This window comes from Nyctereutes procyonoides, unplaced genomic scaffold, assembly GCF_905146905.1.
Source record: "Nyctereutes procyonoides isolate TBG_1078 unplaced genomic scaffold, NYPRO_anot_genome, whole genome shotgun sequence".
Classification (NCBI taxonomy): Eukaryota; Metazoa; Chordata; class Mammalia; order Carnivora; family Canidae; genus Nyctereutes; species Nyctereutes procyonoides.
In genome coordinates, this window is record NW_026575040.1 from 4,921,174 (window position 1) to 4,948,288 (window position 27,115).

At 35.8% G+C, this 27,115-nt stretch overlaps 1 protein-coding gene and 1 non-coding gene across 9 annotated transcripts in view; one reads left to right on the forward strand and one right to left on the reverse strand.

The window, feature by feature from the left end:
* MYO9A (myosin IXA) overlaps nucleotides 1-27,115 on the forward strand; it is a 291,269-nt gene that overhangs the window by 110,516 nt on the left and 153,638 nt on the right. For all 8 annotated transcript variants that reach the window (XM_055319695.1, XM_055319702.1, XM_055319694.1 and 5 more), the window contains 3 exons: nucleotides 7,157-7,278; nucleotides 12,977-13,118; nucleotides 24,244-24,439. In XM_055319695.1, coding sequence (XP_055175670.1) covers nucleotides 7,157-7,278; nucleotides 12,977-13,118; nucleotides 24,244-24,439 — 460 coding nt within the window. The remainder of the gene's footprint in view (nucleotides 1-7,156; nucleotides 7,279-12,976; nucleotides 13,119-24,243; nucleotides 24,440-27,115) is intronic.
* Nucleotides 5,526-5,629, reverse strand: LOC129506511 (U6 spliceosomal RNA). The gene has a single exon (XR_008663832.1). It is a non-coding gene; the product is annotated as a U6 spliceosomal RNA (small nuclear RNA).

A 27,115-nucleotide genomic window follows, 5' to 3' on the forward strand; every position in this document is an offset into this window, starting at 1 on the left:
CACATAACCTTTTAGGGATGCCTGGGTGGCTCAGCAGTTGAGCCTCTGCCTTCGGCTCAGGGCCTGATCTCTGGATCGAGTCCCACATCGGGCTCCCTGCATGGAGCCTGCTTCTCTGCCTATGTCTTTGCCTCTCTCTCTATGTGTCTCTCATGAATAAATAAGTAAAATCTTAAAACCCTCCCCCAAACCGAAAAAAACACCTTTTAGCTAGACTCTCTGATGGAGCTATTAAAAGGTAATGCAGTATTATTTGTTACAGTGTTAACTAACATTTGCATAGCACTTACTATTTATTAGGCAAGGTACTATTTTTATTCTGGTTTTACAGATGATACCTAAAACCAGTATCCATTCAAACCTTAGCACTTTGGTTCTATGATTCTTGCTTTTAACCAAAACTTCGCTGGGATTGGTCTACTTGACTCAGTATACTGTCCTTTTAGCTAGATCATGCTAAACAAGTATTTTTTATCTTTTGCAAATGGATATATGTATTGGAGGGGTGGAGAAATGCATTTTGTTGAGTGCTGTGTTTTACGAAGCGAGGTGTCATTTGCTCTTTGGATCATTAAACAGAAGAGTAAGTAAATTGCTTTTGAAGGAAAAGGTATTGACTATTACTGAATTTTTTTTAACCTTTTCTAGAAGTGTAGATTAGACATTGAGGAGCCATAAGAAATACTTTGCCTAAAAACATGTATAGAAAATAAAACCTTACGTTTATGGAAAATGTGTTTGGAACTACTAAGGCATGGATGATCTTTATTTGCTACCCTTAATTTTATAATCTTGGGCAGTGTGGTGGAATTATGGGTCAGAAGACTTAGATTCCAAGATATATCTTTTTTTTTTCCTTTCAAGTTTCAGTATTCTCTTCTGTAATTTAATGTAATGGGTATTCTTTTGCTATAATTTATAGAAAGTTTGGAGACCTTAGACCTCTGCCATCTCATCTGTTTTATTCTTCCTGTCTCTTGTGTTTTTCCACTGAAAATGGATTTCCTGTGAATAAGAGATTTAAGGCAGCTTAAATATTAACTGTTTTATTTATTTGTGTATCTCTGGTACCTAAAGTGAGATGGGTATGCAATGAGTATTTGTTAACTACCAATGGAATACAAAATCAGTAAGTAGATAACACTTTTTGAAAAACAAAAGATAGAAATAAAAAGGTATCAAATATGCTTTGGGAGGAAACATCTTGAAAATTTTGAATACTGAAGTAAATTTTGTCAAAAAATTGTATATAGACACAAAATTTCCCCACAAGATGGGAGAGAGGTATAATAATTGTCCTGCTGGATAATAAGTGCCAAAATCAAATAGAATGTTAAAGTAGTGATAGAAAGGATGAAGTTGATAAGAACTTCCTGAAAGTCTACAAAAGTTTCTCAGGGGTGATTCTGGAATATAGTTTTGAATAGAAGATTGAGTTTACCAGATTGTCAATGGGGAAAAGATATTTTAAACAAAGGTAACAATATTCTTAAAATTGTGGAGCATAAAACAACATGGTACTTTTGAGAAACTGAAATAGTATAGCCAAAATACATGATATAAAAATGGAGATGGAGGTGCCTGGGTGGCTCAGTGGTTGAGCATCTGCCTTAGGCTCAGGGTGTGATCCCAGAGTCCTGGGATTGAGTCCTGCATCAGGTTACCCACAGCGAGCCTGCTTCTCGCTCTGCCTATGTCTCTGCCTCTCTCTCTGCATCTCTCATAAATAAATAAATAAATAAGTAAATAAATAAATAAATAAAATCTTTTTTTTTTTTTTAAAGAATGGAGACAGGAAGGGAGATAAATTTATGAAATATCCTAGGGTAATATAATTGTGGGCTTTCTATGTCATGTAGAGAAGATTGGAATTTTAAAAAAGGAGGAGCAATTTGAAGTGTATTTAGCAGAGGATTTGAACTGTGGAAGATGGACCGAAGAGAGGTAAAAATAACTGAAGGGAAAGACATAATACATAAGCCAGTTGAGGTAGTGGGAGTGTGTGATTCTGAGTCCTAAATTAAGGTATTTATAAAGATAATGTGGAGTAAGATACAGACCAGACGTTTCTGTGATTTGAAAATATATTTGCTGCTATCATTAATAATATTGCTCTCTTATTTCCTTTACTTGTTTAGAATTATCCTTCAAGCCATTGGCTTATCAGTAAATTTAGTAACAGTTATGTGGTAGGCATTGAAGATAGAAAATTCATAGTGCCAGGGATCTTACCTGAGTGTATAATCTAGTGAGTTTTTTGGGGGGGTCTCTATCACTTCTGGGGATGTCAAACTAGGAAATTTTGACCAAATTGCTTTGCAGAATACCCATAAAGAATGAGCAAAATATATTTGAAGGCATTGGAGTATATATAAATAAGTGAGGTTCTATAGAGTTTATATCTGCAAAAAGGAAACCCAGGTTGACAAACACAGCATGTTTGGACTCCTTTGTTGCTAAAGACATTCCTTTATTCTGGTAGAGGGGTGCTGATTTTGAAAGAGCCGAATCTGAGAAGCTGAACAGGTTTTCTTGAGATTCAAGAAGAAGGAAGAACCTGCTGGCAACTCCTATAGGCTTTCTGCTTGAGACCTTAAAGGGTTACATCTTAGAAATAAAGATAAACTAGAAATAGATTAGGCATCTAAGGGACTGAAGCCCAGTTTAAAATCTTAAGTTCCAATTGGGTTAAAAGACTATAGAATTCCTAATGTTTTTAGCCACTTGCCAGGAGCAAATTTATTCTCCAGTGGAGGAAGAGATCATCTTAGTACTAACATTATCAGTATGATTTTTCATATACAGGATCTAACATTCAGTTTTTTAACTGAGAATTTTGTTTTAAAGACACACATGGAATGAAACCCAACATGAATAGAAACCAAGAGAAGTAAGACAATAGACTGTACAATCGGAAATCCAGGAAATGATGTTAACAGAAATGAACTTTAATAAAGTAATAATGACGTCAAGAAATTTTTTAAAAAACAATATTTTTATAAAAGAATTACAAAGAAATTGTAAGTTTAGGAAAATCTAGAACTAAAAGGTAGAGTGAAGTTAAGAACATGATGATAGTTTAAAACAGTTAGATATAACTTAAGAGAGGATTAGTGATTAGGAAGATAGGCCAGAAGAAAATACCCAGCCTGATGAAAAAAGGAAAATTCAAATAGTATAAGAGACATATGGGGCATTGTGAAAAGGTCTAAAATAGATGTAAGAGAAATTCTGGAAAGATATATGTGAGGAAAGAGAAAATGCTATCTTTGAAAATATAATGGTTGGGAATTTTTCCAGAACTTAAAACAGAAAACAAAAAAATCCAACAAGCACACATTTGCAAAGTTCTATGAATTCAAAGCATTGTAAGTACAAGGACAATCATAGTAAACTGAGAAGCATCTGGGGTTTGGAGACTGGGCAGTAGGGAGCAAGTACTGTTAAAGAAGCAACCATAAGACTGGAACTCAGGCTTTTAGGGCAAGCAGTGAATGACAAAAGACAACTGGATATCTTCCTTAAAACTAAAGTATGTTATTTGGGCAGTAGCTAAATTATTGGCATTGCAGCTCAGAGATGCAGGAAGGAATAAAGAGCAATGAACATTATAAAAAAGGGGGGGGAGGGTGGTTAATCTAAATGAATATTAACTAAATTAGGCAAAGATAAAAATATCTATTATGGTTTAATATTTATGTAGAACTAAAAAAAATGAATACAATAGCATTGAAATCAGGAAGATAGTATGGAATTTAAGATATTCTAAGATCTTTGTATTAAACGCCGAGTGCTAGTAGATGTTTTTTCTGTTAGACATTGATAAGTTAAAGATATGTGTTACAATTTTAGGATAGCCACTAAATAGTAAATGGATATAAATTTGTCAAGTTAATATAGGGAACAAGTAAAATAAAAACTCCAGTAGTCGAAAAAGAAGCAAGAAAGAAGAAAAAAAAGCAGTATCAGGAAAGCAGGACAAATAGCAAATAATAGATGGTTGATTTAATCCCACAAAATATCAGTGATTGTGCTAAATATACATGGATTTATTACTCCAAGTTGAAGTGATATATTATCAGACTCGATATAAAACAAAAGTAAATTACTACTTATAAGAAAGATACTTTAAATATAAGCATATTAAAAAGTTAAAAGGATGGAAGAAGCTTTAGTAAATCTGAACAAAAGTAGAGCTGATATTGCTATATTAATCTCAGCATTGCCAGAAATCAAAAAGAATATTTGATAATATGATGGGGTCAGTTCATCAGGAAGTGTGCAATTCCAAATTTATAGGTTCCTGATTTAGACTCAAAGTATATAAAACAAAAATTAATAAAACTAGAAAAGAAACATGTAATTCTAGTGGAACTGTAGTGGAATGTTTTAACAAACCTTGCTGAATAGAGAACAGAATAAGCAGACAAAAGAAAAAATCAGTCTGGTTATAGACTATTTAAAGCACCCAGAGGATGGAGCAGGTGCGTTTATGGGTGCTCAATCCTGCCTGCCTTTAGGTTAGAATGTCAGTTTCCATAGGCCCAAGGCCTGTATCAAATAAGGATATAAGAAGAATTTTCTTTTTCCTGTGGATATAGATTTTTAAAGCAAATACTTATTTGACATACATAGATAACTACAAATTTACAAAATATAAAAATTTATTCATAGACTGTACCATAATACAAGGGCCAAATTTCAAGGATTGAAACCACACATATTTTAATAACATATAGTCTCAATGCGGCTATTACATTGAGAAAGAAGCCATAGATAAAGCATAAGTGAGTGAATATGATGTTCCTACAGCAATTAAAATGGATGCTAAGCAAAATAAGTCAGAGAAAGACAAATACCATATGTATTCACTCATGTGGAATTTCAGAAACAAAATAGATGAACATAGAGGAAGGGAAGAAAAAATAAGATTAAAATGAAGAGGGAGGCAAACCATGAGATGCTTAATTCTAGGAAACAACATAGGGGTTGCTGGAGGGGAGGTGGTAGGGGTATGGGGTAACTGGATGATGGGCATTAAGAAGGGCATTTGATATAATGAGCACTGGGTGTTATATGCAACTGATGCATCACTAAATTCTATCCCTGAAATTAGTAATACACTATGTGTTAACTAATTTGAATTCAGATAAAGAATTTTAAAAAATGGATGAACTTTAGATGCATTCTACAACCTGGATGTGTCTCTGAAACTGATGTTGAGTTGAAAAAAACGTGAAAAGAGTACAGTATGATTTTCTTTATATTAGATTTATAAATAAGTAAATCTTATCAGTGGTATTGGAATTTAGGATAATAGTTAACTTTAGCAAGGAGCTCTGAATTGTCATTAAGGAGATGAGGAAGGATTTTGGACTGCTATTAACATCTTTACAAGCATCCATATGCTTGTTATCCATGCTACAAACAAGAAGAAACGGAAAAAAACCTTTTTTAATTACTGAGCTGGGGTGACCTTCATATAGCAATTACTTTCTTGTGAAATTATTAAATAAAAGGAAAGAATTAAGCATTTACCTTTCCCAAATTTGCATGGTATCCTTGAACAGGTACCATGCTAATCTGTGTATTATTCCAGTTTTAGTGTATGTGCTGCTGAAGTGAGTGCAGGCATTTACCTTTCCCAGTTAGAGTAACTATGGTTTATATTATACCATTCTTATTTACAGGATACTAATAATACCCAAAGAATGATAAAAATCACAAAATTGCTAATTTGTAAAACCACCGTGTTAGTAGAGAAGTGTATGAATGTTATCAGTGCATACTAAAGCCATCAGGTGGCTGGGGTATTTACTTGGTGCCTAAATATTACTGCAGTATAGAAACTTCTTTAGATTTTCAGGAGCCTTATTCTGAAAAACAGTTCAAAAGCATCACAAGGATTATAAGATTATTTCCCAGTACAGAGGAAAAGTAAACAATAGGGGCTTAGTAGTTGAATAGTTGCTCAAGGCCTGAGGTTTGACTTTTTTAAATCTTGGAATTTGAATTTTTTAAAAAACATTCTAAGGGCTGTTCCCTCCTCAAAGAGGGAATAGACCTGCCCTATGACCCAGCAATTGCACTGCTGGGGATTTACCCCAAAGATACAGATCTATTGAAACGCCGGGACACCTGCACCCCGATGTTTAGAGCAGCAGTGTCCGTCCACAATAGCCAATATGTGGAAGGAGCCTCGGTGTCCATCGAAAGATGAATGGATAAAGAAGATGTGGTTTATGTATACAATGGAATATTACTCAGCCATTAGAAATGACAAATACCCACCGTTTGCTTCAACATGGATGGAACTGGAGGGTATTATGCTGAGTGAAATAAGTCAATCGGAGAAGGACAAACATTATATGGTCCCATTCATTTGGGGAATATAAATAATAGTGAAGGGGAATAGAAGGGAAGGGAGAAGAAATGTGTGGGAAATATCAGAAAGGGAGACAGAGCATGAAGACTCCTAACTCTGGGAAATGAACTAGGGGTGGTGGAAGAGGAGGATGGCAGGGGTGGGGGTGAATGGGTGACAGGCACTGGGGGGGGCACTTAAAGGGATGAGCACTGGGTGTTATTCTGTATGTTGGCAAATTGAACACCAATAAAAAATAAATTTATTATCAAAAAATAAAAAAATAAGGGCTGTTCCCCCCCCCCACCAAGGGTTTTATTTTACCAAGTGAAGTATATATGAACTCCATATGATATCAGTGATCACTGGAGACGATGGTTTTCTACCTTTCCTAGGCATTGTTTCTTTAAATTCATTGTTGATAATCAACAAAAACTCTTTTGATGGTTTAGAGTCTTGTGGGAGAAAATAGGCTTCTTCATTTTATATTTTTATTTAGTGAAGTCCTCATAGTGTGACTAAAATGATTCCAGCCCTAAATTTTCACCTGAGTGGCATACAAATAGCATTGTAGCAAAAAATATGGTTGTCTACTTTTTAATGAAAATAGACATACTGTATGAAGGTTTTGTGTAACTGAAATCCTACATTCTTCCATTATGTAGATTAGAGATTTAAAAGGGAAAAGTTTAGACAGTTCTTTTAAGCCTGGCAAAAGCTTTTCAGTCTTCGTTATCATATACTTACTATTTTTTTGCAAGATGAATAAATTGTGAATTTGTTATTTCCTAGGAGGAATATAGAACTGAAGGTATCAGCTGGCACAATATAGATTATATTGATAATACCTGTTGCATAAATCTTATTAGCAAGAAACCAACAGGTCTGCTCCATCTTTTGGATGAAGAAAGCAAGTGAGTAAGATTATTTCAATTTTGTTATTGGCCATTTGGGCTCATGTCCTTTTAAGTTTTAAATTTTCTTCTTACATGATTAAATAAGGAGCCAAACTTTCCCTTTTGTTAATTTCATTGTGTGTGTATGTTTCTTGGAAAATTGGATGAACTTTAATATTGAATGCATTTTTTTCCTTGATTTTTTCCAGATTTCTTCTGCAGTTACTTTGATGTTAAATTTGTTGGCATTTTTTTTTATTACATGTTGCTCTCTTCTTGAATTGAGTTCTATGTGAGATGTGTTTGTAGTTTTCATGTTTAGCAGAAAAGAACATCGTGATAGATTAGTAATGTCTGCCACTACTGTGCAGGCAGTAGCAGCATATGCCAAGTATTTGACATCTTTTGTCAGCACTGTGTAGTATACCAGATTTACGTATAAGCTTCAGAAATAAAACTTCATATGGCATCCTCCAGGGTGTTTTCAGTGTCCAATAAAGTATTATTTATAGTTAAATTATAAGATGGCAAATCTAGAACTGGAGAAACTGAAGTAGTGGAGAATACGTTTTCTGTCACTTTTTTTTTCTGTCACTTTTTACTAAAAAATATTTAGTAGCTGAATTAGCTCACTTGATTTCTGTCTACAAATATTATATCCATTGAAGTAGTATAGAAAATATTGGAGATTAACTGTCATAGGTGGGATGACCATCATCAGGTTTGAATGGGACAGTCTAAAGTTTATGCTTGTCCAGTTTAGTTATTAAAAGTGCCTACTTTTACTCTCAAATATCCTGGTTTGTATGGAAAGTTGTATGTCACTCTATTAATATGCCATAAACATGTAGAAATTGTTCGGTAGAAATATGAAATAATATGGTAGAATGCAAAATATATTGAAAACGAGAATGCTAACAGTTACGTCTACCACTAGTCTATTTCCATTAATCTAAATGAATTAAAATGTAATTAGCACAAAAATATTTTATGTACCAAGTTGTGTATAAGTGTTTTTTGTATTGCTTTATATGCCCCAAAACATATATTATTTTTTATAAAATTGTAAGATTAGTGGTTCTTAACTGTGCTTACATACCTTACCCTGGTGTATTTTATTTTGGAAAGCTTCATAGATGATTTTGATATTCATTGTTGAGCACTATTGTGATTGATGTTAAAATATTAAGCAGTTCTATTTGTCTGAGGTATTTTATGATAACAAAAAAAACAGAGTTTAAGCAAGTCTAGAAAAAGATCAGATAGGTAGTGAATTAGGGACTTGAGATTCAGACACTCCATGTATTTCTAATTAGCTTGTGCTTTTAAGTATTGTCCTATAATGTTTCTCTGTAACACTTGGACTGTAGAATGAGAAGTTTAGGGTTGCATTTCATCTCTATTACCTTTGGCAAATCTCTGAATATTCTTGGTTCTTAATTTTTTGGATGTAAAAAGGAATTGATGGTGAGAAATGATAATGCTGTCTGCTATATATCTTTCAGTGGTTTTGAGCAACAGTTGAGGTAGTTGAGTATATAATGAAAACATGAATAGAGGAAAGGGTTCTTTTCTGGCTTGTCATTCTTTATGTCAAATATTTTGAGTTCATATCTTATTATACAAAGACTTTATTTCCCTGATCAGTTGCTACCTCACACAGATATAAACATTGCCCAGTAAGAGAATATCAACTTTTGCCATTACCTGAAAGTTACTGGGGGTAAGCCACATGGCCAGAAATAACAGAGACAGATTTTGGCTCAGTATAAAAAAGAACTGTGTAATCATTAGAGTTGATTAGCGGCTGCTTTATAAAGTAATAAAATTTCCCATTATAGTAATTGTTTTGCATTTTCTGTCAGTGTCTTGTTGTAGGTAGGAGATTGGACTGAATAATTTTTTTTTAAAGATTTTATTTATTAGAGAGAGAGAGAGTGCAAGAGCATGAATGGTGTGGAGGGACAGAGGGAGAGGGAGAAGCAGGCTCTCCAGTGAGCAGGGACTCTGATGCAGTAGTCTCTCTCAGGACCCTGGGATCACAACCTGAGCCAAAGGCAGATGCTTAACTGACTGAGCCACCCCAGAGCTTCTGGACTGAATAAACTTTTTTTTTTTTTTTTTTTACATTTTATTTATTTATTCATGAGAGACCCAGAGAGAGAGAGAGAGAGAGAGAGACAGGCAGACTCAGTCCCAGGACCTCAGGATCATGACCTGAGCCAAAGGCAGACACTCAACCCCTGAGCCACCCAAGCGTCCCTGGACTGAATAACCTCTTAATTGTTCCTTCAGTTATGCTTCTGTATTCAGTCCTCCATAAATTTTTTTTATAAATCCTATTAGTTTTTTTCACTTTATGTGTCATCCCTGTTGCTTTTATCTCTTGTAAATGGACCACTTTGCTCTGTGCTTTAATATCCCAGAAGATGCAAAGGCATGAAATGTTTTCTCTCTGCCAGAGATGGGTTGAAAATAAATTAGTCACATTTAGGAAGAGCTATTTTGAGAACCACTTAGAGTAGTTTCCCTCTAAAAACTGTTTGTTCTCTAGGGAATATATAACATGAAATATATCCTTAGCAGTGTTCCTACCTCATTCAGTATTGTTTATAGTGTTTCAGGTACGTGGTCTGAGGTCAGAAAGTTTTGTTTAATCTTGTCTCTGTTATCTGTTGGCTGTTTGACCTCAGGCAAGGTATTAAGCTCGACTGTAAAGGATACAGTATGAGTTTAGAAAGGAGTAGACATGGGCAAAGTTAGGTATGAGCAGGATATTAGGAGTGTTACCAGTCTTTCCTTCTGTATTCAAAGTGTGATCTGCTGACAGCAGGACTGGCAGCACCTTGAAGCTTGTTAGAAATGCAGAATCTCAGACTTCCACCCCAGACTTCTTTTAACAAAATGAAGATCGGAGCTTTCATTTAGAACAGGATTTTGTCAGTCTTCCCTGCTCATAAGAATTAGCTGGGAAACTTGGAACATCATCACCGTAGCATCAGTTCAGTAGAATCACAGGAATGGGTCAAAGCATTGGTATGTTTGAAAGCTAAAGAAACACAGAAGCATGGGAGCACTAAGGCTATCCTGGCAGATAGCCTTTGGGAAACACTGGTTGGAAGAGCTTTGAAATGCACAATAATGTCTGATTTGCCTCTGTTCCAAGCTCTTTTGCTTGATATTGTAGTATGTTGTACGTAGTATGTATGAATATAGGACATATGGAGAGCTTTCCTTTGCATCCTTTTTTCCCATGAAAACAGATTTAATAATTATAAACAGCATATTAGCAAAAGAAATCAGGCAGTAACCTCCTATTTTGTCTCTCTTTGGTATATTAGCCATTTTGATAGGTGCATAGTGTCATCTGCAAATAACAGCAATGATCCCTTCCTTTCCAAAGCACATGCCTTTAATTTTTTAAATGTGCTTGTGATATTATATTATCTGACATTCTTCTTTTTTACATATTTTAAAATTTAAATTCAATTTGCCAACATATAACACCCAGTACTTATCCCATCAAGTGCCCTCTTCAGTGCCTGTCACCCAATTACCCCATCCCCCCACCCACTTTCCCTTCTGCAACCTTTTGCATCCTCTCTTGTTTGGAATAAAAACTGTTCTCATATATGTCTTCCTTTAAAAATTTCTTTTCTCCATTTGGAAGTAAGAAAAAATAAATCATAAGCTTTTTGATTATCCAGTGGATTACTTAGAGACAATGAGGTGAATATCCTTCCTGAAGAGAAGCACCCTGCTGTGAAGTAGTGAGGCAAAAGTTTGCAGAGGTTGAGTTGGGTCTAGTCTTGGAAGCTTGGTTTTGGTCTTTTTGCTGTTATGATCCATAAATTTTCCTCAGTAAAAGTGTAGGAGATACATGATTAAAGCAATGTTATAGGAAAATTTTGATATTTGATTTTGATTAGGTAAGATTAGAGTCACTGACACTACTGTAGAGGCTGTTGTACTCGCTATTTCAAATTGCAAGAGTTATAATCCATTCTAGAATGGCTATAGAGTTCTGGAATGGACAGGAGAGCTGGATGGTAAAGATGTTTTGAGGAAGCGATAGTATTTGAATGTAAAAGCAGGTCTAGGTGACTAGGAGAACATGGCAATGTTGGCAATGTAAGAAAGTAGGTAACATTTATGTCCTCCCTATAGAATGCCAGCTTGCTATTGTTAGATGCTTTTACTAGTGTTATTTAATTCTACTAACACTATGATACCTCATTTTACTCATTTATGGAACTCATTCTTAAAGCATGCCAAAGGTCACATACAGAACTGAAAATCTGAACTTATGACTATCTGACACCAACACCCATTCTCCTTCCTGATTCTAATACGTACGACATAATTAACTATTTTACACATCATTTTTACACATTAGATTTTGTATTCAACATTTTTGCAACCTCATGTCATGTTATTTATCATTATTTCAATTATAATGAAATGAAACTATTCTCTGAAGGATACTTGCTTTTTCCTTTTTCTGTCAGTGATATTTCTTCTATATATGAAACTCCTACTCAGCCTTTGACATTTAGCTCATAATTGCCTTCTGTATCTTCTTTGAACCTTTCCATTATTCCCAACCATTAGTGATTTTTCTTTTCTGAACCTTTTTTTTAAATATGTTTATTATTTGAGAGAGATTGAGAGAAAGAGAGGAGAGGGAGAGGGACAAGCAGACTGTGCTGAGCATAGAGGCTGGCGTGGGCCTCAATCCCAGGACCTCAAGATCATGACCCGAGGCAAAATCAAGAGTTGGAAATTTAGAAAGAAGGAGTAGAATAAGAATAGTTAGGTATAAGCAGGATGTTAGGATGAGCAGGATTTACACTTATTTTTTAGTTTGTTAGGAGAATCAAATTAGATAATATAAGTGAAAGCTCTTTGTAATTTGCTATAAATGTGTGAGATGGCAATGTAATGATAATCTATTAAAAAAGATTATGTATTAACAGATGCATCTTTCTTTAGTGTTTTTGTTTTTAATTCCACTTTCCATAGGCTACAAATCAAACATTGCTAGATAAATTTAAGCATCAACATGGAGAACATCAACATGCTTAACCAACTGAGCCACCCAGGCGCCCTCTTAACTTTTTATCCCTATATTTGCTATCATATAATTGTTTCTTAATAAGTATGATTTGAATGATCCCTAGAAATAAAATGTTCATCAGTGAGTATAAACCCATTGAGGCATATTTGAAATAATAATAGATACAGTATAAAATTATGTAGTTACTGGTAGAGGTAAGAAAATTGCTACTTAATTTATACATGGAGAAATAGGAAAACAGAAAATGACTGTGGACTTAAAGGACCTGTCTAAATTGAGAGATCATTTTCTTTCTGGAAGTTCTTATCCCCAAATAATGTATCAGTTGAGTCGTATTATCCCATGGGTTACAGAAGTGCCACATGGTGCAACCTGAGCTGAATATCTAAAGACCGGAGTTAATTTCTCAGTCCTGCTACTTGCAAAGTGTGAGTTTGGGCAAATTGTGACTTTTGATCCCTCATCTGTAAAACACCAATCCTTGTTACACTCCCTTTTTAGCTTTTTAGAGAATCAGATAAGTGAAAAGTCTTTGTAATTTGCTATAAATGTGTTAGATGGCAATTGATTATAATGCATTAAAGACTATATTAACAGCTGCATATTTCTTTAGTGTTGTTGTTTTTGTTTTTAATTCAGCTTTCCACAGGCTACAAATCAAACATTGCTAGATAAATTTAAGCATCAACATGAAGAGAATTCTTACATTGAATTTCCAGCCGTGATGGAGCCTGCTTTCATCATAAAGCATTATGCTGGGAAAGTAAAATATGGGGTAAAGGTCAGTAGATTTCTCATTTATATGCCTTCAGGGTAAAAATGTGTTCTTTACTGTATTATCCTCCCTGTCACACTGCCTTTTCTGTAGTTTATGGAGGCTCTTGATCAGTAACAGTTGGAGATGGAGACATTTTATAAAGATATTACTAACATTCAGATCCTTCCTTGCAACATATTACTTACTGTCTGATGTGATATTTTTGTTGGTTCCCTCCTACAGCTAAAGTCAATATCAGTCCCTTCTAATAGTATTTTTTTAAATCTGAAGAATAGATACCATCAGTATATCTTAAACCCAGTATTTCATTATATAGTTTGTTGACTTTTTCTCTTCTTTACATCCATGAGGCTTGATAGTGGCTTCATGTCTTTATGCATCATTAGGTATTTGTGAGCTTGCACTCATAATGAGTATATTGAAACTTTTGACTCCTGTGTAGGGGAATCTTCATAATTATGTCCATTTTTTTTATTACAACTAGTGAACCTGTTATCCTTCAACCACTTGATGTTTAAGCATGTGTTTTAAGATAATTTCCCAGGCAAGGCAGTGATAGATGGTGTGGAGACTGGTAGAGCAATGTTTTTCTTTGGGTCTTGAGGTGAGAGTCATAACTAAAATCACTTACTCATTCAGTCGTTACTGATTGACTTATTTTGGAAGTGTCTGGTAAGTACAGACTATGTGTTAGACCCTGTGCTTGCTGTTTGGAATGATTTGGTGATAAATGATTTGATTGTGTGTGTGTGTGTGTGTGTGTGTGTGCGTGTGTGTATAAAATATAGATGAGTGGGCTTTTGCTATAGATAAATGAATGGATTCTAGGAGAGAAGGTAGTGAAATGGTGGATTTTGAATTTGGAGATCCATGAATATTTCTCTGAGAACTTAAATTTTGAGAGTTAACCCAAAGCAAGTGTTAACTTTGGTGAGGAGTTGAGATGATGAATATTCTAGAGGCCATGAGATAGGAAAGAATTAATATGTTAAAATAATTGAAAATAGGCCAGTGTAACTAGATTATGGTAAGCAAGGGAGATAGTGGCATGAAATGATTTTAGAGAATGGATAGCAAGTTAATTCTTCATGGCTTTTAGGCAAGTTAAAGGAGTTTGATTTTTGTTGAAATTATTATGGGAACCATGAAAAGATTTTAAACAAGTTTTTGTGTTTTTAAAAAATTGCTTTGATTACTTTGAGGAGAAGCAGCAGCAGAGGATGAGAGAGGAAGCTAGGAGATCAATTAGGAGCTTTTTTAAATAGTTGAGGTGAAATATTAAGGTAAACTGAACTACAGGGGTGGCAGTGGAGATGGGGGAAATGTAGCTGATTATGAGATATATTTTGGAGTTATAATCAGTAGAACCTAATTGAGTAACTGATTTCTGACTATAGCTGATGAGTGAATTTGAGATGTTATTTCCCGAGATGGAAAAAACAGAAAGTCACAGATTTTAGAACAAACATTAAGAATAAAAGAGTAGAATGATGATTCCTAGGGCTTGGGGGGTGTGGGAGAGTAGAGGAAATTTTGGGCAAAGTTAGAAGATGAATAAGTTCTGGAGATCTAATGCACAGGATTGCAATTATAATTAACATTGTGATAATAGCATTGTCCTCAAACTTCTTAAGAAGCTAGATTTTATTTTTGAATTTAATTTTTTCAGTTTTAACAATATATTTAACCCAAAGTAATCAAAATATTATTTTAACATGTAAGGATTAATATAAAATTTTTGAGATATTTAACTTAGAGATATTAACTTATTTTGTGCTAAGTCCTCAACATCCAGTGCATACTTTACACTTAGTACATGTCTCAGTTTGTACTAGCTGTATTTCAAGGGCTCAATACTCACATGTGAGTAGTGGACAGCATCTATTCTAGAAAAATACATTGGGTAGAGTAGGGAAATTTTTCTTAAACAGGGGGCCAAAAGCATCCAAACACCATTGATAAATTGGATTTAATCAATTTGGGAACAGTTCATTAAGCAAACCACTACATTAAGAGAATGAAAGTACAAACCACAGAGTTGGAGACACTCCCAATGTGAAAGAATTGTATTTAGAATTTATGAAGAACTCTCACAGATTATTAAGAAACAGATAAATCAATAGAAAAATGGGAAACTGTGGACTCCTGGGTAATTTTTTCTTTTTTGTATAGATATTTTTATATTAAAATATGATTTTATTTTCAAAAATAGTAAAATGTTTATAAAAACCATTCAGTTTTGATTATGTTTCCTGGGAAATATTTTTTAAATATTTTATTTATTTATTCATGAGAGAAAGAGAGAGAGAGAGAGAGAGAGAGAGAGAGGCAGAGACTGAGAGAGAGAGAGAGAGAGAGAGAGAGAGAGAGAGAGGCAGAGACTCAGGCAGAGGGAGGAGCAGTCTCCACGCAGGGAGCCTGCTGTGGGACTCGATGCTGGGACCCCAGGATCATGCCCTGGGCCAAAGGCAGGCACTAAACCACTGAGCCACCCAGGTGTCCCTCTGGGAAATAGTTTTATATTAATTTTATTTTATTTTTAAAGATTTTATTTATTCCCCATGGGGAGCCTGATGTGGGACTCAATCCAGGACCCTGGAATATGACCTGAGCCAAAGGCAGATGCTTACCCACTGAGTCACCCAGGCATACCATATTAATTTTAGTATAATATTTATTTTTATATATTCCTTAAGCTTGTTGATGTATATTGTACATATAATTTTCTCTGAAATGGTTTCATAATATTTTATTTTACCATACTTATTTATATATTATATATAAACATTTATTTGTTTACATATTTCTAGTCATCCCAACATATATTTTTCATTATGAAATACTACCATATTAAAAAATCATTGCCATATGTATATACATGATGATTTTTCAGTCTAATTAGCTTATATGATTATATTATAGATTTTGTATTTTTCTTAGTTTAATTTTTAAAAAATATTTTATTTATTAATTCATGAAAGACACACACACACACAGAGGCAGAGACATAGGTAGAGGGAAAAGCAGGCTCCATGCAGGAAGCCCAATGCAGGACTTAATCCTGGGACTCCAGGATCATGTCCTGAGCCAAAGGCAGACACTCAGCTGCTGAGCAAAGCATCCCTAAATTTTAATTCTTTATTTAAATTCATTTAATTAACACATAATGTATTATTGGTTTCAGAGATAGAAGTCAGTGATTGAGCAGTCACATAATACCCAGTGTTTATATCACATGCCCTCCTTATTGTCCATCACCTAGTTACCCATCGCCTCACATCTGTCCTTTCCAGGGACTCTCAGTTTGTTCCTTATGATTTTAGGAGTGTCTTATGGTTTGTCTCCACGATAACAGATTTTGCATATTTTCACCACAGAAAAGAAATGATAATTATATGACCCAATGGAGGTATTAGCCAATGCTATAATGGTAATCATATTGCAGTATAAAAATGTATTAAATCAACACATTGTACACCTTATACATTACATGTCAGTTATATCTCAAAAAAAGATTTTAAAAATGCAGTTTAAAATAAAAACAAGAAAACTTGAGTTTTAAAATCATACAATGAGTGCATAAATCTAAAGTGTACAGATTTCTGTTATGCCCCTTCCCAGCTCATTCTCCGTCATTTAGAGGTAACCACTATCCTCATTTATCCTTAGTTTACTTGTTATTACATTTCAGAGAAATGGAATCATACAGTATATACACTTGGGCCTGTGATTATTCATGCTTATTATCAGATAGGTTGAAAGTAAAAGGATGGAAAATATATATATATAGAAAGTAAAAGGATAGAAAAATATATGTTATGCAAACCCAAACTAAAATAAATTATTATCACACAAAGTAAACTTTAAGTCAAGAAATATTATTAAAGAGGCACATTTCATAAAAATAAAAGGGGCCAGTTTGATAGGAAGACACAATCCTCAAAAGTTGTATTACCTATGGGGATCCCTGGGTGGCTCAGTGGTTTAGCACCTGCCTTCTGCCCAGGACATGATCCTGGAGTCCCGGGATTGAGTTCCGCATCAGGCTCCTGCATGGAGCTTGCTTCTCCCTCTTCCTGTGTCTCTGCCTCTCTCTCTGTTTCTCATGAATAAATAAATAACATCTTAAAAAAAAACTTGTATGTACTTAATGATTTGATTCAATATATAAAAACCAAAGAGAGAACAAAAGTAGAACTAGAAAAATCCATCTAGTTGTAGATTATATATTAAAATTTTATATATTAAAATCCCTCTGCCTGTGTCTCTGCCTCTCTGCCTCTCTCTCTCTGTGACTATCATGAATAAAAAAAAAGAAATTTAAAATCTATAATATTTTAGATTTTATAATATTATAAAATTAGTAACTAACTGAATAAGACACAAAATCAGTAATTGAACAGCATTATGGAAAACTGACCAACTTGGCATGTCATAAGGATAGGTAGACAGTCTTTGAGTGTTTAGAAATTAAAAATAATTCTTCTGTGTAAACCATGAATCAAAAAAGAAATCACAATTATAATGCTAATTTTATTTAATTTTTAAAAAGATTTTATTTATTCATGAGAGACAGAGAGAGAGAGAGAGAGAGGCAGGCAGAGACATAGGCAGAGGGAGAAGCAGGTTCCATGTAGGGAGCCTGACATGGGACTCGATCCAGAGTCTCCAGGATCACTCCCTGGGCTGGAGGTGGCACTAAACCGCTGAGCCACCCGGGCTGCCCACAATGCTAATATTAAACTGAGCATTAATGAAAATACAACATACCAAAATTTGCAGAATCTGTAGCAATTGTAGGATGCATTTAAAGCAATGATTTATGAGTTTAAATGCATATATTAGGAAGAATGGTTGAAAGTGATTAAGCTTCCATTTCAAGAAGCTGAAAAAAGAACAGCAAATTACCCTCCCCCAAATTAAAAGGAAATAATAAAGGGAAGACTAGAAATTAATGCAATAGAAAGCAGACATATAGAGAGAAATTAACGAAACCAAAAATTAGTTCCTTGAAAAGCTAACAGAAAATAATAAAAGATGATAGAGAATAATCTAAAATAGAAAAAAAAAACTTAAAAATACAGATAATCAGAAAAGAAAAAGGGGACTTTTTTTTCCTAAAGATTTTACTTATTTATTAATGAGAGACACACAGAGAGAGGCAGAGCCATAGGCAAAATGAGAAACAGGCTCCCTGCAGGGAGCCTGATGCAGGACTCAATCCCAAGACCCCTGGGATCACAACCTGAACCAAAGGCAGATGTTCATCCACTGAGCCACCCAGGTGCCCCGAAAAAGGAGACTTAACTACATGCTCAACAGGTATTAGAAGGATCTGAATATATTTTGCCAACATAGATTAAATGGAAATTTGAAAACATAGATTAAATGGAAAATTCCATGGAAAATACACATCATCAAAACTGATACCAGAATTACAGGAAAACCTGAGACTCCTATTTCTGTTAAATAGTTTGAATCAGCAGTTGAAACTTTCTCACAAAGGAAATTCCAGGCCCACATGGTTTCACTGGCGAATGCTTCTAAACATTTTAAGTAATACTAATCTTATACATTCTAAGTTTGAGATAGCTTTAAGATGCACAAATGGATCTCAGCTAGAAATAGAAATTTGGACCTCATCATATAGATAATGTTTAAAGCCATTATTGTTTTTTTTTTTTATAAATTAATTTTTATTGGTGTTCAATTTACCAACATACAGAATAACACCCAGTGCTCATCCCGTCAAGTGTACCCCTCAGTGCCCGTCACCCATTCACCCCCACCCCCCACCCTCCTCCCCCTCCACCACCCCTAGTTCATTTCCCAGAATTAGAAGTCTTTATGTTCTGTCTCCCTTTCTGATATTTCTCACACATTTCTTCTCCCTTCCCTTATATTCCCTTTCGCTATCATTCATATTCCCCAAATGAATGAGAACATACACTGTTTGTCCTTCTCCGGTTACTGTGGCCAAGTTCAAAAAGGGTGTTGCCTGAGTTCTTCTCTGGGATTTTGATGGAATCTTGTCTCACATTTAGATCTTTCATCCATTTTGAGTTTATCTTTGTGTATGGTGCATGAGAGTGGTCCAGTTTCATTCTTCTGCATGTGGATGTCCAATTTTCCCAGCACCATTTATTGAAGAGACTGTCTTTCTTCTAGTGGATCGTCTTTCCTCCTTTATTGTATATTAGTTGAGCATAAAGTTCAGGGTCCACTTCTGGGTTCTCTGTTCTGTTCCATTGATCTATATGTCTGTTTTTGTGCCAGTACCACACTGTCTTGATGAACACAGCTTTGTAGTACAACCTGAAATCTGGCATTGTGATGCCCCCAGATATGGTTTTCTTTTTTTTTAAATTCCCCTGGCTGTTTGGGGTCTTTTCTGATTCCACACAAATCTTAAAATAATTTGTTCTAAGTCTCTGAAGAAAGTCCATGGTATTTTGATAGGGATTGCATTATACGTGTAAATTGCCCTGGGTAACATTGACATTTTCACAATATTAATTCTGCCAATCCATGAGCATGGAATATTTTTCCATCTCTTTGTGTCTTCCTCAATTTCTTTCAGAAGTGTTCTGTAGTTTTTAGGGTATATTTTGAGAACCATTTGAATGGTAAATGGTTCTCCAACCTTTTATTTTCAGGTTGTAGGTGTCCTTCTGTCTAAAATGAGTCTCTTGTAGACAGCAAATAGATGGGTCCTGTTTTTTTATCCAGTCTGAAACTCTGCGCCTTTTGATGGGGTCATTAAGCCCATTCACGTTCAGAGTTACTTGAACTTCTTCTTAAAGGGGAGTTTTAAGAGTCCCCCTTAAAATTTCTTGCAGAGCTGGTTTGGAGGTCACATATTCTTTCAGTTCCTGCCTGTCTTGGAAGCTCTTTATCTCTCCTTCCATTTTGAATGAGAGCCTTGCTGGATAGAGTATTCTTGGTTGCATGTTCTTCTCATTTAGGACCCTGAATATATCCTGCCAGCCCTTTCTGGCCTGCCAGGTCTCTGTGGAGAGGTCTGCTGTTACCCTAATATTCCTCCCCATGAAAGTCAGGGACTTCTTGTCTCTTGCTGCTTTAAGGATCTTCTCTTTATCTTTGGAATTTGCAAGCTTCACTATTAGATGTCGAGGTGTTGAACGGTTTTTATTGATTTTAGGGGGGGATCTCTCTATTTCCTGGATCTGAATGCCTGTTTCCCTTCCCAGATTGGGAAAGTTTTCAGCTAGGATTTGTTCAAATACATATTCTGGCCCTCTGTCCCTTTCGGCGCCCTCGGGAACCCCAATTAAATGTAGGTTTTTCTTCCTTAGAGTGTCGTTCATTTCCCTTAATCTGTCTTCATGGTTCTTTAATTGTTTATCTCTTTTTTCCTCAGTTTCCCTCTTTGCCATTAACTTGTCTTCTATGTCACTCACTCGTTCTTCCACCTCGTTAACCCTCGTCGTTAGGACTTCTAGTTTGGATTGCATCTCATTCAATTGATTTTTAATTTCTGCCTGATTGGATCTAAATTCTGCAGTCATGAAGTCTCGTGAGTCCTTAATGCTTTTTTCTAGAGCCACCAGTAGCTGTAGAATAGTGCTTCTGAATTGGCTTTCTGACATTGAAGTGTAATCCAGATTTTGTAACTCTGTGGGAAAGAGGGCTGTTTCTGATTCTTTCTTTTGAAGTGAGGTTTTCCTTCTAGTCATTTTGCTCAGTGCAGAGTGGCCAAAAACAAGTTGTATTGGAACACGGGGGAGTATCTCTGGTCCGTCTAGCTGGTCTTCTGGGGGAGGGGCCTGCTGTGCTGATTTTCAGGTGTCAGCACTTGGGGGAGCTGCTCTGCCCCTGCCTGCTGCAGGGCTCAGCGGGGGTTGTTTACCCCGTGGGACCCAGGGAGGAACAGCAGTAGTTGCTGTGGCAACTCTGGAAGCCTGGATTCAGCCTCCGCAGGAACTACGGGGCTCGGGGCTCTCGGCTCTCCGTCCGCAGGGCCTGGAGGCTCCGGGGCGGGGCCGCTGATCTGCTCAGCTCGGGGCAGGAGCGTCCTTGCTGTCCTGGGCCCTCCCGGCCTCTGCCTGTCCCGGGGGAGGCCGGATCCTGGGCTGTGTCCCGGCGCCCTGTGCTCCGGGGCCTGCGCTGTGGGATTCGCGCTCCCGCCCTGCAGCTCCCTCCCCGGAGCTGCTCCCGAGCCCCTCCGAGCTGCTCCGGGTCCCGCTGTGCGCGCTGCAGCCCTTAGGGAGCTCGGAGCACTCTCCTGCGCTCGCAGGTGTCTGTTAGTGTCCCCGGGAGCCCGAGGGCATCCCCGCTCTCCTGGGTCCTGCTCCAACTCCCTGCGGGCCCCTTTCCCCCGGGAAGGTTGGTGCAGCTCCTGCTCCTCCGGGACGGGGCTCTCCTGTCCTGGGGACACTCGCCCCGGCCTCAGCCCGGCTCCTCGCGGGGCCCCTCCCCCTCGGAGGCCTTTTGTTCCTTTATTTCTTTTCCCCCCGTCTTCCTACCTTGATAGAAGCGCGGACTCTTCTCACTGTAGCATTCCAGCTGGTCTCTCTTTACATCTCAGGCTGAATTCGTAGATTTTCAGGATGGTTTGAAGGTTATCTAGGTAACTTGGTGGGGACAGGCGATTTGGGGACCTTGCTCTTCCGCCATCTTGCCCCTCCCCCCCTAAAGCCATTATTGTTTTTGAGATTACCTGATGTAAGATGACTGAGTTATAAGAGTATGTAAGACCACACCCTAAGACCCTAAGAATTTCAAATATGGAACCAGCATTAGGGACTAAGAATGGGCAGCATAAAAGGTAAGTAAAGTAGTAAATCCCAAAAATATATTGTTAATAGAAACCAAGAGAAAATTTTCAAGAAGAGTATGATTAGTTTATGAAATATACTTAGAAATCTGAAAATGTGAAGACAGATGAGACCAGTACATTTGGAAAAGGTCTCCATCAACATTTGACAGTCATCATGGGAAAGAATTCTAGAATTTTACTTTCGTACGGTATAGTTATTAATAGGATGGGATGGTCTTTGGTGTAGAACAGACACATGTTTCAGTTCCTGTAGTGCTTTCTTATGCTTGACTTTTGTTTGGCAAGCTTCTCTACTTTCTATTTACTTATCAGTAAAGTATGGTTTATAATTATTCTGCTTTATTAAGTAATTGTTAGAATTGAACAAGTTATGTATATTGCTTAATTAGTGCCTGACATTTTCCCTTGGTGTGTATTAGCTGCTGATATTGGTGGTGGTGATTTGGATTTAGAAATTCTTAATCAGTTACTAACTTTTATGATACATACTTTTGCTCAAAGGGTGTTTAGGGACAAGCCAAAGACCAAGATTTTTGGCTTGTTTCCCCTTTTCCCTTGTTCCCAGGAGAACAAAGAATAAGAAAGGAAACCCCTAAAAGAGTCCAAACTGCCTTCTGGAAAACATCCTACTAGGCATGCTTCTCATAGACTTCTGAGTTAGAGCTGTTCTGTGAAGTGGTACCAAATCTGAGTGATTTTACTTACCAACTTTTAATCCTTTCATCTGGGTGTGGTTATAGCCAAATGCCTAGACTGTATATATCAGTCTGGAATCTTCATCCATGAGTGTAAGCTTTTTGTTCTCTTTGTCTTTTTATGGGGTATTTTAACCCATTTTCTTCTATTTTATTCCCTCCATCCCTCAGTGGCAGATGGTTTGTTCTGCTTATTTATAGTCCTTAGGTAATATATGTATTTTCTGAAGTATGTGTAGGACTCATGGACACATATATTCATCTGCCTACTTGATGTCTGTATGCAGATATAGTGGTTATGAGTGGCCCTCTTTGATCCCCTGTTCTGCTTACTGTGTGACAGGGGCCAAGATACTTAACCTCTCCATGACTGAGTTTCTTCATGTATAAAATAGGAATAATATCCATCTCAAGGAGTTGTTAGGTGGATGAAATGAGCTTAAATGAGACAACACATATAAAATGCTTAGAAGAGTGTCACAGTAACCTTTGAATAAATGTTACTTGCTACTGTTGTTATCCTCACCATCTTAATCTTCACTTGCACAAAACTGATCTCTTGATCTCATTTCCTATCTCTAAACCTCTGTTTTTCTAGATTTCTCCATATCAGTATGGCACCTCCACTTAGTTACTTAAACCCAAAATATAGGTGTTAATCTTGTTATACCCTTATTCTCTCACCATGCCCTAACACACCAGCAAATTCTTTGCCTGACTTCCAAAACATATCCCAAATATAATAACTATTTTCCCTTTATCTATTACCACTAATGTAGTCTAAGTCACCATTAGCTTTTATTTGGAATATTGCAATAGCTGGTCTCCCTTTTTCAATTCTTTGTCTAAATTCATTCCTTCGGGAACCCTGGGTGGCGCAGCGGTTTGGCGCCTGCCTTTGGCCCAGGGCGTGATCCTGGAGACCCAGGATCGAATCCCACATCGGGCTCCCGGTGCATGGAGCCTGCTTCTCCCTCTGCCTGTGTCTCTGCCTCTCTCTCTCTCCCTCTGTGACTATCATAAATAAATTTTAAAAATTTTAAAAAAATAAGAAAAAAAATAAATTCATTCCCTCTGCAGCATCCAGTGGTGTTTATAAAAAAAAAAAAATCATGTAGCTTCCATTGGCTTTCCTTTATACTTGAGTAAAATCCAAAAACTCCTTACTTAGGCTTACATAACCTATTTATTTGCCAAATCTTCCATCACTCTCATCCTTGCCCAGAATGTTTCAAACCCTGGTCTTACTGCTTGTCTCCTAACTTGTCCAACTCATCGCCACCTATATAGGTAATAGGTGTCGTGTTCTCTGTGGAACTCTTTTCTTGTCTTATGTCCAGCTCCTTTTTGTTATTCAGCTGTCTGGTCATTTTATGTGATACCCCTTCAGAGAGGCTCTCTATTTAACAAGTTGCAATAAAATTGTAGAATATTCACTGTCATTTAAATGTGTTATAAAATTTAATAGTTTTAGGGTTGGATGGGATTTTATAGAAGATAACTGGTCCAGTTAGCTACCTAGAACAGAAAACACTTCTAAGTCCTTATTTTAGCTACTTTTCAAAGATGTCACCCATTATCTTCTTGGTTTAATAATTTTTTCAAAAATAACACTGGTACTTTTTTCATGTAGGATTTCCGGGAAAAAAATACAGATCATATGCGCCCTGACATTGTAGCTCTTCTAAGAAGTAGCAAGAATGCATTTATCTCTGGGATGATTGGAATTGATCCCGTAGCTGTTTTCCGATGGGCAGTTCTCAGAGCTTTTTTCAGAGCCGTGATTGCTTTCAGGGAAGCTGGGAAAAGACACATTCAGAGAAAAACTGGTAAGCAGTAGATATTAGTTTTCTCCCATACTTCATCTTTTAATTATTTACCCCTCTTAAGGAGTAGAGACATAATAATTTTGTTCTCTTCTGTCTTCTTAACCATATCCTAACATCATTTTGAGGTCTGATTAGTTCTAGTATATGTCATATGATCGAGTTAAGTGAATTGTGTGTATATATGTGTTGGTACATTTTTATTAATAAATACTGAGAGGAGTAATGTATATAAAGCACCTGATGTTTAATAGGCACTTAGTAAGACATTGGTAAATTTTTTAAACAAAGAATGAAATAATACTTTACCATTTACTTATATAGACTTAAATATTGACACCTTTCTTTATTTTCTTTTTATGTAATAGGTTTTATACAGATGAAACATAATTTAATGTGACAACATAAATCAGGAAATAGAAAAATTGGGATGGAGGTAGGATTGTCTAGTGGAGATAGCCTAATTTCAGTAATCAATCAAGTTTCACTTCTTTCCTTGACTGATTTTGTGACTATTAGTGGTTTTTTTCAAACTATGGGCAAAGCCAGATAATAATGCATGTATCTATTTATGACTATTAATTTTCTTTTCCTTCTATTCTTAACTCAGTTCATTAAATTTTACTTTGAAATTTGGAAAGGAATGGGGCAGGATACTTTTCCTGTGTCTCTATCCCCTTAAATCGTAAAATATCGTAGTTTATAGGCTGTGGGAAGGCCTCTTCATAAGCACTTGTTACCTAATGGAAATCACACTGTTGCTTTCTGTAGTTCTAGCCTTAGACCATTGCCATTAGTAAGGATTTTCTAATATATATGTAGCCATTTAAAATAAATTGTTCTGTCTGGAGAAACTTCAGTAGAACTGCACTAGGACACACATCTGTGCTTTCAGGACTCCCAGATTTAATTCTCTGGCTTTTTGGCATGTGTATGAGCAGTAAAACTTTTAAGTTTAGCTTTTACATATTTCAAACGAATACATATATTTGGGAGATTGTATTTCTAAAATGAGAGGAAAAAGCTAATGGAACTTTGCTTCTGTTTTTCAGATTATAATATGTATTAACTGGGCTTTTGTAGATAGGGAGAAATGCAGTTTTTTTTTTAAATCAAAGGAATATTTAATTTTTATTTATTTATTAATTAAACCTGCTTTGCCTTTACAGAATTATTTCTGAGAGACTCTCTTTGTAAAAAGCTTTAAGGAAAAGTTTTAATTTAAGACACATTTTTGTTTATTACAATGAATTTATCAATTTTGAAAACTTTGAAGATTGCTAAGTATCCTGTTAAGATATAACTAAGAGAAGAAACTTTTCTTGTATTTACTATTGAAAACACTGCTTTCTGTAAAGATTATTCACATTGTTTGTGTGTTCCTTTTACATTTAAAATATTATATGTGAAAGATAGTTGTATGTTTATTATTATCAGTTGATACAAAGATACAATGTTATTAATGATCAATAGAATGATACTGTGTTATTTCTACTTTGACCATTTCTAGATTCTTCTTGTTTTGTAATCTAGGTTTTCTTTCTGGCCAGCATACAGCATCCATATAATAGACTTTTTGAATATGTTTGATATAACATACATATAGAAAAGTGTGCCCCCAAAAATATATAGTTCAGTAAAATTACCACAAAGTGGAAACATCCTGGAACTACCACCTAGATTTAGAAGTAGAATGTTACCAACAACCCAGAAGTCTCATTGGATAAACTTTAAATTTCACTTTTTGTCAAGAAAAAAAAAACCCAATAATTCATTTGTATTTTGAGGCAGTGATGAACAGATTTGTTACAGGAAATAATTGTATTTTAGTATATTGCTGTCAGTGCCAGTATTTAGCATTTTTGCTTCATCTATATCTCTCACCACCTACTGTTCTCTGATGGATTTAGGATATAAGGATGCCATAAAATAAGAAAATTGTAGCATTGCAAAATAAAACCTAACAATAATTGTGAAAATGGATAAATAGTAGATTCAGAATGTTTAAAATGACCATAAATAGTATGCAGGCATGAAAATGAAATAGGAATTAGAGATTATTTAAGTAGAAGTAGAATATATGGAAGGCAGAAGGTAGTCAAGGTCACATTTTGAATGAGAATAGAAAGTCAGAGATAATACTTTAATGAAGAAAGAAGATGTAGACTGCAGACATACAATATATTTTCACTTCCTTTGAGAGTATCTTTATAAAATACTTCAAAATTTTAAAGAATTTTTTGTTTAAACTTAGTTTGCCAAGATATACCACTCAATGTTAAATTTATTTTTTAAATGTAAATTTATAAAAAAAAGTTTAAATTTGCTGGCTAAATTGCTAATAAATACCCTGGTAGTAAATTTAAAAAATTTTGGATTTTCTTATGGAATTGCTTGACATTCCTTTTCTTCATCAAGCCACACAAGCACAATTTATACCAAGCAAACCTAGTTTCTGACTTTTTTTTATAGCCTTCCAAATTAAGGGACTCAGTGCCATGTAAGTTTATTTTTATTTTTTAAAAGATTTTATTTAGTCATGGGAGACACAGAGAGAGAGAGAGACAGAGAGAGAGAGAGAGAGAGAGAGAGGCAGAGACATAGGCAGAGAGAGAAGCAGACTCCATGCAGGGAGCCCGATGTGGAACTTGATCCTGGATCCCAGGATCATACCCTGAG